Source organism: Chanodichthys erythropterus, chromosome 22 (genome assembly GCF_024489055.1).
Source record: "Chanodichthys erythropterus isolate Z2021 chromosome 22, ASM2448905v1, whole genome shotgun sequence".
Lineage (NCBI taxonomy): Eukaryota > Metazoa > Chordata > Actinopteri > Cypriniformes > Xenocyprididae > Chanodichthys > Chanodichthys erythropterus.
This window is the reverse complement of record NC_090242.1, coordinates 24,674,559-24,687,281: the sequence shown is the minus strand read 5'-3', so window position 1 is coordinate 24,687,281 and position 12,723 is coordinate 24,674,559. Positions and strand designations below refer to the sequence as shown.

At 34.9% G+C, this 12,723-nt stretch overlaps 2 protein-coding genes across 2 annotated transcripts in view; one reads left to right on the top strand and one right to left on the bottom strand.

The window, feature by feature from the left end:
• ppme1 (protein phosphatase methylesterase 1) overlaps positions 1-7,890 on the top strand; it is an 8,626-nt gene extending 736 nt beyond the window's left edge. Inside the window, exons 2-14 of the mRNA XM_067375972.1 lie at positions 1,265-1,359; positions 1,474-1,565; positions 2,373-2,430; positions 2,608-2,659; positions 3,036-3,190; positions 3,467-3,557; positions 4,128-4,193; positions 4,307-4,439; positions 5,022-5,151; positions 6,627-6,671; positions 6,751-6,815; positions 6,913-6,980; positions 7,080-7,890. Of these exons, the coding sequence (XP_067232073.1) occupies positions 1,265-1,359; positions 1,474-1,565; positions 2,373-2,430; positions 2,608-2,659; positions 3,036-3,190; positions 3,467-3,557; positions 4,128-4,193; positions 4,307-4,439; positions 5,022-5,151; positions 6,627-6,671; positions 6,751-6,815; positions 6,913-6,980; position 7,080 (1,051 nt within the window). The 3' untranslated portion in view covers positions 7,081-7,890. The remainder of the gene's footprint in view (positions 1-1,264; positions 1,360-1,473; positions 1,566-2,372; positions 2,431-2,607; positions 2,660-3,035; positions 3,191-3,466; positions 3,558-4,127; positions 4,194-4,306; positions 4,440-5,021; positions 5,152-6,626; positions 6,672-6,750; positions 6,816-6,912; positions 6,981-7,079) is intronic.
• A 222-nt stretch (positions 7,891-8,112) lies between these two features.
• On the bottom strand, positions 8,113-9,286 carry LOC137013148 (odorant receptor 131-2-like). The gene has a single exon (XM_067376777.1). The coding sequence runs from the start codon at positions 9,209-9,211 to the stop codon at positions 8,243-8,245; it is 969 nt and encodes a 322-aa protein (XP_067232878.1). The 5' UTR covers positions 9,212-9,286; the 3' UTR covers positions 8,113-8,242.
• Between the last annotated feature and the right edge of the window lie 3,437 nt (positions 9,287-12,723).

The window sequence follows — 12,723 nt, the reverse complement described above, 5'->3', positions numbered from 1 at the left end:
GAAAGGCCAAGTCAAAAATGGCAAAACTTTTATTGGATTTTTAATAGTCTGAACAATTTTAATCACAAATCACTGGTCAGGAAATTAGCAGGAATTGCATAAATACTGTAGATAAAGTGTTGTTCCACTTGATATTAATGGCTTCAAACAGTTCATGAGTAGTTGAAAAATGTCTTCCAATTCATTTGAGTTTAAAGGGTTCACTCAAAAATGAAAATAATGTCATTTATTACTCACCCTCATGTCGTTCTACACCTGTAAGACCTTCATTCATCTTCAAAACACAGATTAAGAGATTTTGATTAAATCCGAAGGCTCAGTGAGGCCTGCATAGACAGCAATGCCATTATAACTCTCAAGATTCATAAAGGTACTAAAAAGATATTTAAAACAGTTCATGTGAGTAGAGTGGTTCTACCTTAATATTACAAAGCGACGAAAAAACAGGTCTTACAGGTGTAGAACGACATGAGGGTAAGTAATAAATTACATTATTTTCATTTTTGGGTGAACTAACACCTTAATGTGAGAACAAATATTCTCTGTACGCTTTAAATTTGGACTCTGACCAGTCTGATGGACTTGTTCTGAATCCACTTCTTGGTTGTCTTTGCAGTTCGGGCAGGAGCATCGTCTTGTTGAAAAATAACATCTGATCATTCCTCTTTAGATAACATCTTTTCATTTGTGGGAAGCAAGCCATTCTCCGATAGTCTCCTGTACTCCAAAGCAATGAATGACTTTTCAAGTAGCTCACCAATACCAGCAGCTAATAAGCTTCCCACACAATAACACCTCTTCCTCCATGCGTCACTGTGGTAGAGATGCATATTAATATTGTTATTATTATGACTCATTTGCTGGCATGAGGGTAGGACAACCTGTCGCTCAGATGAGATCGCAGCTATAGCAAACCACAACGATCCAATCAATTCCTGAAGTCCATTTTTTTCTTGTTCGAGAAGACGTTTCACCTAACAGGGATGAAAAGACTATCAAAACTTATGTTTCATGCTGACTTTAAATGACGGCTTATAATTACATAATGGCGCAAAATATTAGATGAATTGACGCAAGCTGTTCGGAAGAACCAATTTGTTTAAATGAGACTGAATTCCCATCACGTGTCTTCTGATTCATGTTCATCTTCACACCTCTATATCCACTTCACTAGGGATCTTTGACCCCACAAGGATATAAAAAATATCCACAAGAACACATGGATGCCACTGACTGTAGTTTGTTCTCCCCTCTTTCTATGCAGACCAGGAAGAAAACGAGATTTTACTCCTCTGTCCTGGAGTCAGTACTTCGAAACCATGGAGGATGTGGAGGTGGACAATGACAACAGCAAAGATATATCCTTTGCTTAATTGTTGGGAAGACTCTTGGAAAATGATGAAATATTGCCCTTTATGTAACTCATATATAATCCATTCTGTTCTGTAAACCATTCCTTTACTCCTCTGTACACATTCAGAATTTACAGCAGTGGCTCTGATGGTCCCGTCCTGATGCTCCTTCATGGAGGAGGTCACTCGGCACTGTCCTGGGCAGTGTTCACTGTGAGTTTCTTACATCTCACAAAGCCGTACCTCACTACGTCACTTTTAGTGCTGTGTTTTTATGATGGTGGAAAAAAGGCCCTCTGTTCCGTGCACTAATACACAGTAATGTATGTATAGTATAGTACTTTACAAAAGTCTGTTGTTTATATCTTTTGCTGTAGTGTGTCAGTAGGAAATATCAGTTTACATTTCCAAACATTCCTTTTGTTGTTTATTGTAATAATAATCCAGTTAGACTTTTGTATGCACAAGGAGTCTGACAACAGCCGGTATGAAGAAACAGAATAAAACTGAGACAGACTAAATCCAGAAGAAATGGCAAAAAGAATGTTTGGAGATGTAAACTGATATTTCCTACTGACACTCTACAGCAAAAGACATAAATAGCTTGGTGAAAGTACTAACATGCCTATGATTTTTTGGACAGTACTGTATATATGGGGCAAAACACAATATTGGTCTCGGCTTGTTGGTAACACGGACAATTATGGCTTGTCCTCTTGGTACCAACAAGCTGAGACCACTATTGTGTTTTGACCCATACACACACACACACACACACACACACACTACTGTTTAAAAGTTTTTTTCAGCAAAAATGCATTAAATTGATTAAAAGTGATAGTAAAGACTTTTATATTGTTACAAAAAAAAAAATCTATTTCAAATAAATGCCGTTCTTTTGAATTTTCCATTCATCATAGAGTCCTGGTGAAAAATATGTTTTGCATTACACAAAAATATTTCATTTAAATATTAATTAATATTATTATCATTTACATTATCTGATGTTTGTATTTTCAGTCTGTTATATGCAGTAGGATTAACTGCAGGGTTGTAGCTATGGACCTCAGAGGACATGGTAAGGGATTTTAAACTCTTATTTCAGAAAATGGATTTGTTTTAGTTAATTAGCTGATATCAAACCATAGACTTTTGATTTTAGAATCACATAGGTCAGTAGCATACATATAATTAACACAAAATATATTATTTAATCAACCTGTTTTCAAATGCCACAATTTCTCATGAAAATTAGGTGATACTAAAGTAAAGAACCCTGACGACCTCTCTGCTGAAACAATGGCCAAGTGAGTACACACTCCTTTCTCTTCTTTCAAGGTTCTTACATAGGATGTTTTTGCAACATTTGGGGCATATACAACACCATTTTCAACGAAAAATGGCATTTTGGGCACCTGAAATTGCAAACTTTTGAAAACGGGTTTTCAAAGTGTAAACTACAAAAACGCGAATTTGCGAAAACGGTGGTGGTAGTGTTTCTTTACAAAGTGACATTGCCAACTACTGGCCTGGCATGCATAATACAGTGTTTTTAGTTATTTTCGCAGATCCGTGTGAATGGGGATCATTTTGGCAATGTTGTCATCTGTGTGCTTTTCAGTTTTTAGTACATCATTGTCGTGTAAACGTACCCTTAATTTAAAAAATGTTACTTTCTCTCAGGGATATTGGAAAAGTGGTGGAGGCACTTTATGGTGAAAACCCACCTCCGATCATGATGATTGGTCACAGCATGGGTGGAGCAATAGCAGTTCACACGGCTGCAGCCAATCATGTGCCATCACTGCTTGGCCTTTGTGTTATTGATGTAGTGGAAGGTAAGTTTTCACCCCTGATCCCTATTTTCTTTTGTTTCATACTCCACAAGCAAAAACAGATAAGAGAAAACTTTGTGCATACTTTGAAAATACTCCACTCTTTTGACATCTCAGAGTTTCAAGCTTTGGAGTTGCACAGTTATTGATGTATTCACAACAAAAATCAATAAGAAACCACTGATTGTATGTTTTGTTATTGTATTCAGTGCAGTTTGATTATGTGTGACTGTGTGTTATATTTAAGCAAGCATTAATGTTTTTTTGCTCATTCTTCAGGTACAGCAATGGATGCTTTAAACAGCATGCAGAACTTTCTGAGAGGTCGACCAAAAACGTTTAAATCTGTGGAGAATGCCATCGAATGGAGGTAAACAGTTTTGGGTATACTGTTAAAAATATTATCCGACAGCTTTTTAAAGAATAAATTGAGTCTGGAATATATATAAAATCTTGGGCTGTCAATCGATTAATTGCACAGATTTCTGTGATGAATTGTTATTAATCGCACCTAACATTAAAATTTGTAATTTTTACAATGAAGTTCCAAATTAATTTAAAAACAACATAAAGACAGAATATTTTATTTTGAATTATTTGTTTAAAGGTATCTGTATGATTGAAGGTCACTGATATTGATGTGTCTATTAAATATATTTTATTTTCAATTTCTGGAGATAAAATAAGTTATTAAACCATTCAACATTACAGTACAATTGAAAGCCAGGATTAACTGTAAATTATCAGAGCTATGATTTTTCCCCAAAACATCATAAGCCTAAGTAGATTGGTCTCTGCTTTTGAGAAACACAGCTCAAATTGTTTATTTACTTTATTTAGAATACAATTATTTTAGTTTGCTTAACATGATACGGGTCAGTATGCTTAATATATCCCAACTGGTTACTGTGTTTGTTTTTGTTTTGTTTTTCCTTACCAGTGTGAAAAGTGGTCAGATCAGAAATATTGAGTCTGCACGAGTGTCCATGGTTGGACAGGTGAAAAAGTAAGTCTTCCCTAGTATGGGTTCCCCCAATTAGCTCCAGTAATTGTTGTAAATTTGTATAAATATTTAGCTATTGTATATATTGCACTGATCAGATGTGCTTGGTTGTTTAGATGCGAGGAGCCATTGAGTAGTCCAGGGGTTTCCAAGAACATCAGTGAAGGCATTATTGAAGAAGAAGAAGAGGAGGAGGATGAAGAAGAAGGTGAATCCAACCATAAAAGGAAGAAAGAAGATGACCAAGAGGTAGTAAATATGTTTCAATTCTGATCTGATCACCCTGTCAAGGCTTATTTTACAGCAGTAATGGGCTGACTGTATACTACCGTTCAAAAGTTTGTGTTCAGTAGATGTATTTTTAAAGAAATTAATACTTTAGCAAGCATGCATTAAAATGGAACAAAAATGAAAGTAAAGACATTTTCTTTTCATTCTATTTCAAATTAATGCTGTTCTTTTGAACTTTCTATTCATCAAAGAATCCTGGAAAATAATGGTTTCCACCACAAACAGCACAACTGTTTTTAAAATTGATAATAATAATGTTACCTGAGCACCAAATTAGCTTTTAAAAATGATTTCTGAAGGATCATGTGACACTGAAGACTGGATTAATTATGCTGAAAATTAATTATTCAAGAATAAATTATATTTAAATAGAAAACAGTTCACAATATTGCTGTTTTTACTGTATTTTTGATCAAATAAGAATGAATCGTAATCATAAAAACCTTACAGACCGCAAACTTATGAATGGTAGTGTACATTATCCCTTACTTTATTGTGCATTTATTCACAATGAACATGATGACATTTTCTGTTTGGCAGATAAAGAAAGAATGTCTGTACACCTGGCGTATTGAACTCTCAAAAACAGAGAAGTACTGGGAGGGCTGGTTTAAAGGATTGTCTTCTCTCTTTCTCAGCTGCTCTGTGCCAAAACTCCTCCTGCTGGCTGGTAAGGCTTAGACGTGTATTTCAGGACTCTAAAAGTTGGCATGAAACAGAAGTTGCAGTAGTCTTTTCTTCTCGATTGTGACGTACACTGATCAGGCATAACATTATGACCACCTTCCTAATATTGTGTTGGTCCCGCTTTTGCTGCCAAAACAGCCCTGAACCATCAAGGCATGGACTCCACTAGACCCCTGAAGGTGTGCTGTGGTATCTGGCACAAAGATGTTAGCAGCAGATCCTTTAAGTTCTGTAAGTTGTGAGGTGGGGCCTCCATGGATCGGACTGTTTGTTCAGCACATCCCATAGATGCTCGATTGGATTGAGATTTGGGGAATGTGGAGGCCAAATTAACAACTCAAACTTGTTGTGTACAAAGGCTGTACATGGTCTGCAACAATGCTTAGGTAGGTGGTACGTGTCAAAGTAACATCCACATGGATGGCAGGACTCAAGGTTTCCCAGCAGAACATTGCCCAAAGCATCACACTGCCTCCGCCGGCTTGCCTTTTTCCCATAGTGCATCCTGATGCCAGGTAAGCAACGCATGCGCACCCGGCCAGTCACGTGATGTAAAAGAAAACTTGATTCATCAGACCAGGCCACCTTCTTCTATCGCTCCGTGGTCCAGTTTTGATGCTCATGTGCCCACTGTTGGTGCTTTCGGCAGTGGACAGGGGTCAGCATGGGCACTCTGACTGGTCTGCAGCTATGCAATCCCATACACAACAAACTATGATGCACTGTGTATTCTGACACCTTTCTATCAGAACCAGCATTAACTTCTTGAGCAATCTGAGCTACAGTCGTTCGTCTGTTGGATCGGACCACACGGGACCAGCCTTCTCTCCCCACGTGCATCAATGAGCCTTGACCCTGTCGCCTGTTCATCACTGTTCCTTCCTTGGACCACTTTTGTAGATACTGACCACTGCAGACCAGGAACACCCCACAAGAGTCATCTAGCATCATAATTTAGCCCTTGTCAAACTCACTCAACCCATTTTTCCTGCTTCTAACACATCAACTTTGAGGAGAAAATGTTCACTTGCTGCCGAATATATCCCACCTACTAACAGGTGCCATGATGAAGAAATAATCAGTGTTATTCACTTCACCTGTCAGTGCTCATAATGTTATGCCTGATTGGTGTATATCCCAGTGAAACAGCTTCTTGAATAAGAAAAAATGTAGGACGGGACTTTGTCCATCAGGATTTGATTGGATCGTTGCTGTTTGCTATTACTGTGATGTCATGTGAGTGACAGGTTGCCTAGCCCTCATGCCAATAAACACATAATCAGAGAAGAGAAGGGATGTCGCTCCAAGAGGGAGGGGGAGTTATTTTGATTAAAGATAATGAGGGCACATGAATTAAAAAATAATGATGTACACAGATAAATGTTGTTTATTAAAAATAATATAATATAAAGAATTGTCAATCTTGATTTCATGTTGATTTTAATGTGTGTCCTACAGGTGTTGACAGGCTTGATAAAGATCTTACCATTGGGCAAATGCAAGGTAAGGCATTGATATTCCTGCTCTTCAGGCAAATCACATTGCTGTGACTAAAAGTTCCTTCATGTGGTTATTATTACAGGAAAGTTCCAGATGCAGGTTCTGCCACAATGTGGCCATGCTGTTCATGAAGATGCCCCAGAAAAAGTATGTTCCACAGTCATTGAATACCTGGACTTATTCAGTTCTGCTGCAGCCTTTTACCGCATTGGCTTCTTCTGAACTATAACATGTTGTTTTGCAGGTAGCTGATGCTCTAGCCACCTTCATGGTCCGTCACAAGTTCACTGAATTCAAGGAAGGTTTCCCCTGGTAAGAAGTCAAATGTTAATTGAATCGTATAAAAGAGAATTCATATTTTTTATTTGTTTTCTAATCTTGCCCTTTGTCGTGTGTTGTTTGCTTCAACAGACGACGTGTAGCCACCACTCGTAGTCTTCATCCAGCGCTGTCATCCCTCTCTGATCTCCACCGGGGATTAAAATACAACCAAATGGTGACGACTCTACTGCAAACTCATTCTTAGCACTTCATTCTTAAATTATATTCAGTTTTGTATGACTTTATGTATGTTTGCTGTACTCATTATGATTCTCGCGGCTACTTTGGCAGGAAATAATAATACAATAATACTTATAATTTAAAATTGTGTATATTTACATTTTTATTTCCCCCTTAACTGATTTCTTTTGCATTTCCTCTGATGCCTTGCTTGTTTGTCGTTGTAATTAGGATGATTGCATCATATTGTGTTCAATGTGTTGCTGATTTCAAGGGAAATAATAAAAAGAGAGGTTTCCGCAGTCTGTGCTCATTCATTCTAGTTCTGGATAAAAAAATTAAAAAAAATTCACAGGGTGTTACACCTATTGTCACTGAATGTGATTCTTTGTAGTGAATCAAAACCGTACCCGATTCCCAGGAAAAAAGGCTTTGAAATGATTCTTTAAATGAATAGTTTAGCTTATGTGCTGACAAGTTACCGATTCTGCCCTTTATAATTTACATTGTTAGCTAGCAGAGACCACTTCTTTCATATGTAAGAAAAATTGACATTATAATTGAAATATACCCAAATGAGTCATAATCAAATTCATGTACATTTTATTGATATATAAACAATAAAATACACCAAGAAGCGCAATCATTTGTACAGAAAATATATTGCATTTAGCTTATACTAAAGATAAACTCTATAGACAAATGTTAAACTTTTTATACTGTTAATAATTCAATACATTGCTTTATTTCACACACATTTAACAGTCCAAAGTGTATATGTGCATAATACAAGCTGTCTGCATATATGATAAAGATTCTTATAAAAGCTTGTTAAAAATGAACAGAGGATGTGTTCTTTCAGCAGCAAGACATGTAAAAATCATATGTATTAGGGGGGGAAATAAAGCATAAAAATACATTTATATTCATTTTAAACAATAGAACCATGTAATTTAATGTTAAATTATATGGTTCTCTCATCCTTTTCAGACAAACATGTTTAAATATGGCATTCGTCAAGCTAAAATTATTATTGCACGTAAAATTATTTCAAATCATCTCAGACCATACAGTTAATGTACATTAACAGAGGGCCTTATTTTGCCTGAACGATAGCAGAAATAATATTTGAACAAGGGCCACACCGCTTCATCTCTCATACCATAGATGAGAGGACTCAGGCAGCGAGGCAGCATAAGAACAATAAGAAAATTTAGATATCTGAGATTTATGAATAGAGACGAGCTGTCAGTCACCGTGTACAGTGCTTTGTTTATCGTGGCATAGAGGAAAGAGGTGAGACACAGTCCCAGCTGAATCAAGTGCAATAGCACCGTTCTGAGGGCTTTTTTAGCTGAATCTTTATCAGAGGAAACAGACCTGGCTGTGATCATAATGCTAATGTATGTGAAAATAATGATCACTGCAACCGACACAAAATAAAGAACATCAAACCCTTGAGTTTTATCAAGCTGCCATTTGTATAGAAATAATCTCTCTTGTGTGCAAAAAAAAACATCTAGAAATAAACTGGGGTTGACAATTAAAACAAAAATAATGTCTGTCATTATATTGATAGAACTAAGGAACCAGATGATTCCTATGGCAATTCCAGTCCTTTTTGGTGTGGCGATGTTGCAGTGTCTCAGAGGGAAGCAGATCGCCACGTACCGCTCCAGAGACATCAGTGCTAGAGTCAGAGGACCGTTACGGAAAGTGCAATAGGAGATAACAACTAAAAGAGTGCAGAGGGCTCTGGTTACTTGAACGTAATACGCTCCCATAGTGTACATGGTAGTTGTGAGCAGCAAAAGCACAGAGTCATTCATAAGCATGTGGCCAAAAAGAATGTAGCGCGGCGTCTCCTGGAATATGTGCTTGCTTCCTAGAGCGAAGAGCATCACACAGTTTACAAAAAAGAAAAACAGGGATATTAATATAATCACTGATATTTTAGTATTGGGCCCAGCATCCATAGTTTGAATAAAGATTTGCTGATAAATAAAAGACACTTCCCCAGCTGTGCCATTGGACCCTGCCATAAGCTGAAAGACAAACAAACAGAAAAACAAGGCTGATCAGAGCCAGTGTAAATCATGCAGTTGTACTGCAAACGTCTTTGAGTGGCATCTTTAAAAGTGAGAATATGCAACATACCTCAGACACAGACGTGTTGCCTTTCTACAGTGAGGCATCAACCTTTCTTCTGCTCCAGCTGCAGATTTCACTAACAATTCTGCTGCTGAACTTATAAAGCTGTTAAACAGCGGCAGACAGAACCACATGGGTATGTTGTAAGTGTCACTGGGTGTTTGAGAGGGAGGGAGCAAAAGAGAGATAGAAAGACGTGTGTGGGTGTCACTTTAAGAATTGAGACCACTAGTGAAAATGCTCTTTCTAATTTTATAGTATCAGAAACTCTAATATCAAAAGAATATGAGTGAAAAGTACAATTAACATGGTGGTTTTATATACCACACAAAAATATATATATATTTATATGAAGGTGAATGAAGGTGTAGAACCATCTCAAGGATGATCAGAAGAAATGGACAGCACCTGAGTTAAATATATGAGTGTCATAATGATAGAACAGTTCTTGATTTATGATTTTACAGTAGAAACTTTGATTTATTTTTGTTAATTTTATTAGTATTTGGGCAGAAACTGTAGTTTCCATGTGAAATCTCTATAAGAAATATATTGTGTTGGCTCATTGTAACCTATATAACTGATCGACTGTATAAAAGTCACGGATTATGTTGTTGAGGTTCATGCCATGCCTACCACAGAGGTTTTAACATACTGGGAAGATCATTGATTGTTGAGCAGGACAATATTAACAAATGGAATATATCACTTGTTCATCTTTCCATGAGAGTTTAGGAAAAAAAGAAAAGAAAAAAAGACCCTAAATCCACAATACAGATTGTGCAAGTGATTAAAATAATTAATCTAATTTTTCAGTCACTCAAGTTGACTCACTGTACTTTTGTCTTTGTTTAAAAATATATACAGTCATTTGGATCTATGTATGTTATACATACATTTATGAACATTAGTTAAAATGTTCTCCTTTCTGAAAGGAGAATGGGAAATGGAAAACAGAAAAATCTTAGAATTCTTTTTATTTTTTTTTAAAGAAATGAAACCATTTGTGTGTTTAATATATATATATATATATATATATATATATATATATATATATATATATATATATATATATATATGAAGAGTTTCGTTGCAAAATGAGATAACTCCGTTTTTAACATTTTTGTCAAAACATGTTTATTATTACGTTATGTTATTATTTTGTTTTATGGTGCTACTTAGCTGTATTTTTTAAGTTATGAAGGTTTAAATCAAAACAAACCAACTGCAGTTGAATTGATATTAATTGGAATGCACAACCAAAAGACAAGATTTTTGTTATCTCGTTTTGCAACAAAACTCTTCATTCATATATATATATATATATATATATATATATATATATATATATATATATATATATATATATATATATATATATATATATAAAAGGAATGCAAAATGCAAAAGGAGGTAAAACAAACTTACATCATATATATATATATATATATATATATATATATATATATATCACGATTAATCGCATCCAAAATAAAAGTTTGTGTTTGCATAATATATGTGTGTGTACTGTGTATAATTATTTTGTATATATAAATACACACATATGCATGTATATATTTAAGATTTTTATTTATTTATATATAAATTATTTATATTTATATATAATATAAATTATATAAATATACATATACAGTATATACATGCAAATATTTCTTAAATATATACATGAATGTGTGTGTATTAATATATACATAATAATTATACACAGTACACACACATATATTATGTAAACACAAACTTTTATCGGATGCGATTAATCTTAATCTTTTGACAGCCCTATATATATATATATATATATATATATATATATATGATGTGAGTTCGTTTTGCCTCCTTTTGTGCTCCCTGCTGGTGACCTATGGAAGTGTTGATGAGGCGAATTATGGTGCAATCCATCTAATTGTCTGTGTCTCAATCAACTCTGTGGTGCACACAGTAGCCTGCTATCCAACCTCTATTTGTGGACATGATACTTATGCATTATCTGTGAAATATGTGACACTATCGTTTTATTTATTTGCATTACAAAAAAAGCACAACAAGGGTTAGCCTGGATGCGTGTATTTTTCTGTCACCTCGAGTGTGACGTCATTTCCAGCTGCTACATCCCTCTTCTCAACGCAGCATTAAAACAAGCTTGCTTTTCCTCTTTTAAGGAGTATGGCATCATAAAGGTAAAGGCACAACCTGACATAAAAACAAGAGCAATGTATATGGCTACTTAAGCATTTCTCTGTCAAAAGCATATGCTAGCATCATTATGACTATGATTCTGAACGCAGAAAGAACATTTATAGCGCTAAGCTGAAATATAAACAAAAACAAAATACAGCATGAAGCCCGTTTTACCATTAAACATCAAAATGAAAAGTTATTAAATGCCATTAGGGCTTTAAACAATGCTCATTAAATATGAGTAGGTCTTCTACAAAATAAAAAAGTACTCAACATTCCCTCTGAAGGGTATGTAACAAGCACATTTAGCACATTTAATCACACTGACAAGCAAATGTGTCTCAATCTCATAAAAACTATAAAACAGAAATGTATGTTAATAAAATAGTTTATTTAAAGGCCCCCTATGTGTTTATAAATTTAATTTAACATTCATGGCTCTCAATCCATGTGAGTCGCACCCATCTTAATCACAAACAGGTTGTGCAACTTTTGGGATGTTGACAGCAGCTTAACACATTTGGGTTTTTAACTTACTCTTGATTTACGGTGCATTCGTTTTACCTGTAGGCTACTACTGCTAATTTAAATCTAAACATGAAACAGACAGTGAGGCAACCTGAAAACAGTCCATAAAGGTAGAGCTTTTGTCCATGCATCATCCTCTGTGATTTACATCCATCATGAGGACAAATACATTAAACGAACAACAAATGGACATTATACAAGTTTGTACAGAGAATATATTGTGAACATGTAGTAAGCTAAACACCAAAATAAAATAATCAACAAATAATGCTATTTTTGTAATAATGTAACACTACTCTTTTTATACTAACATTTAAAGCTAGATAGAGGTGGTTTATTTACAGTAGCTACATTTACATTGTATAACATAAACTATACATATTTATATATTGTTGGTAGAAATCCTAAAAGAATCTTCCTTTAACAGTCCAAAGTGTAGAAGTGCATAATACAGGCTGTCTGCATAAATTATAAAATAAAAAAAAATTCTCTTAAATATTCTTATACTCTTAATAACAACTGCTATATTAGAATTTGAAAAATATAATAAAAATAAAATTAATGCATGAAAAATACAATGAACTTCATTTCAAACAACAGAATGTTTAAGTATGCCATTTTTCATAGTCAAAAGACTTTTACAGTTTGTAAGCCATATAGACTTATTCTTTACCTGATA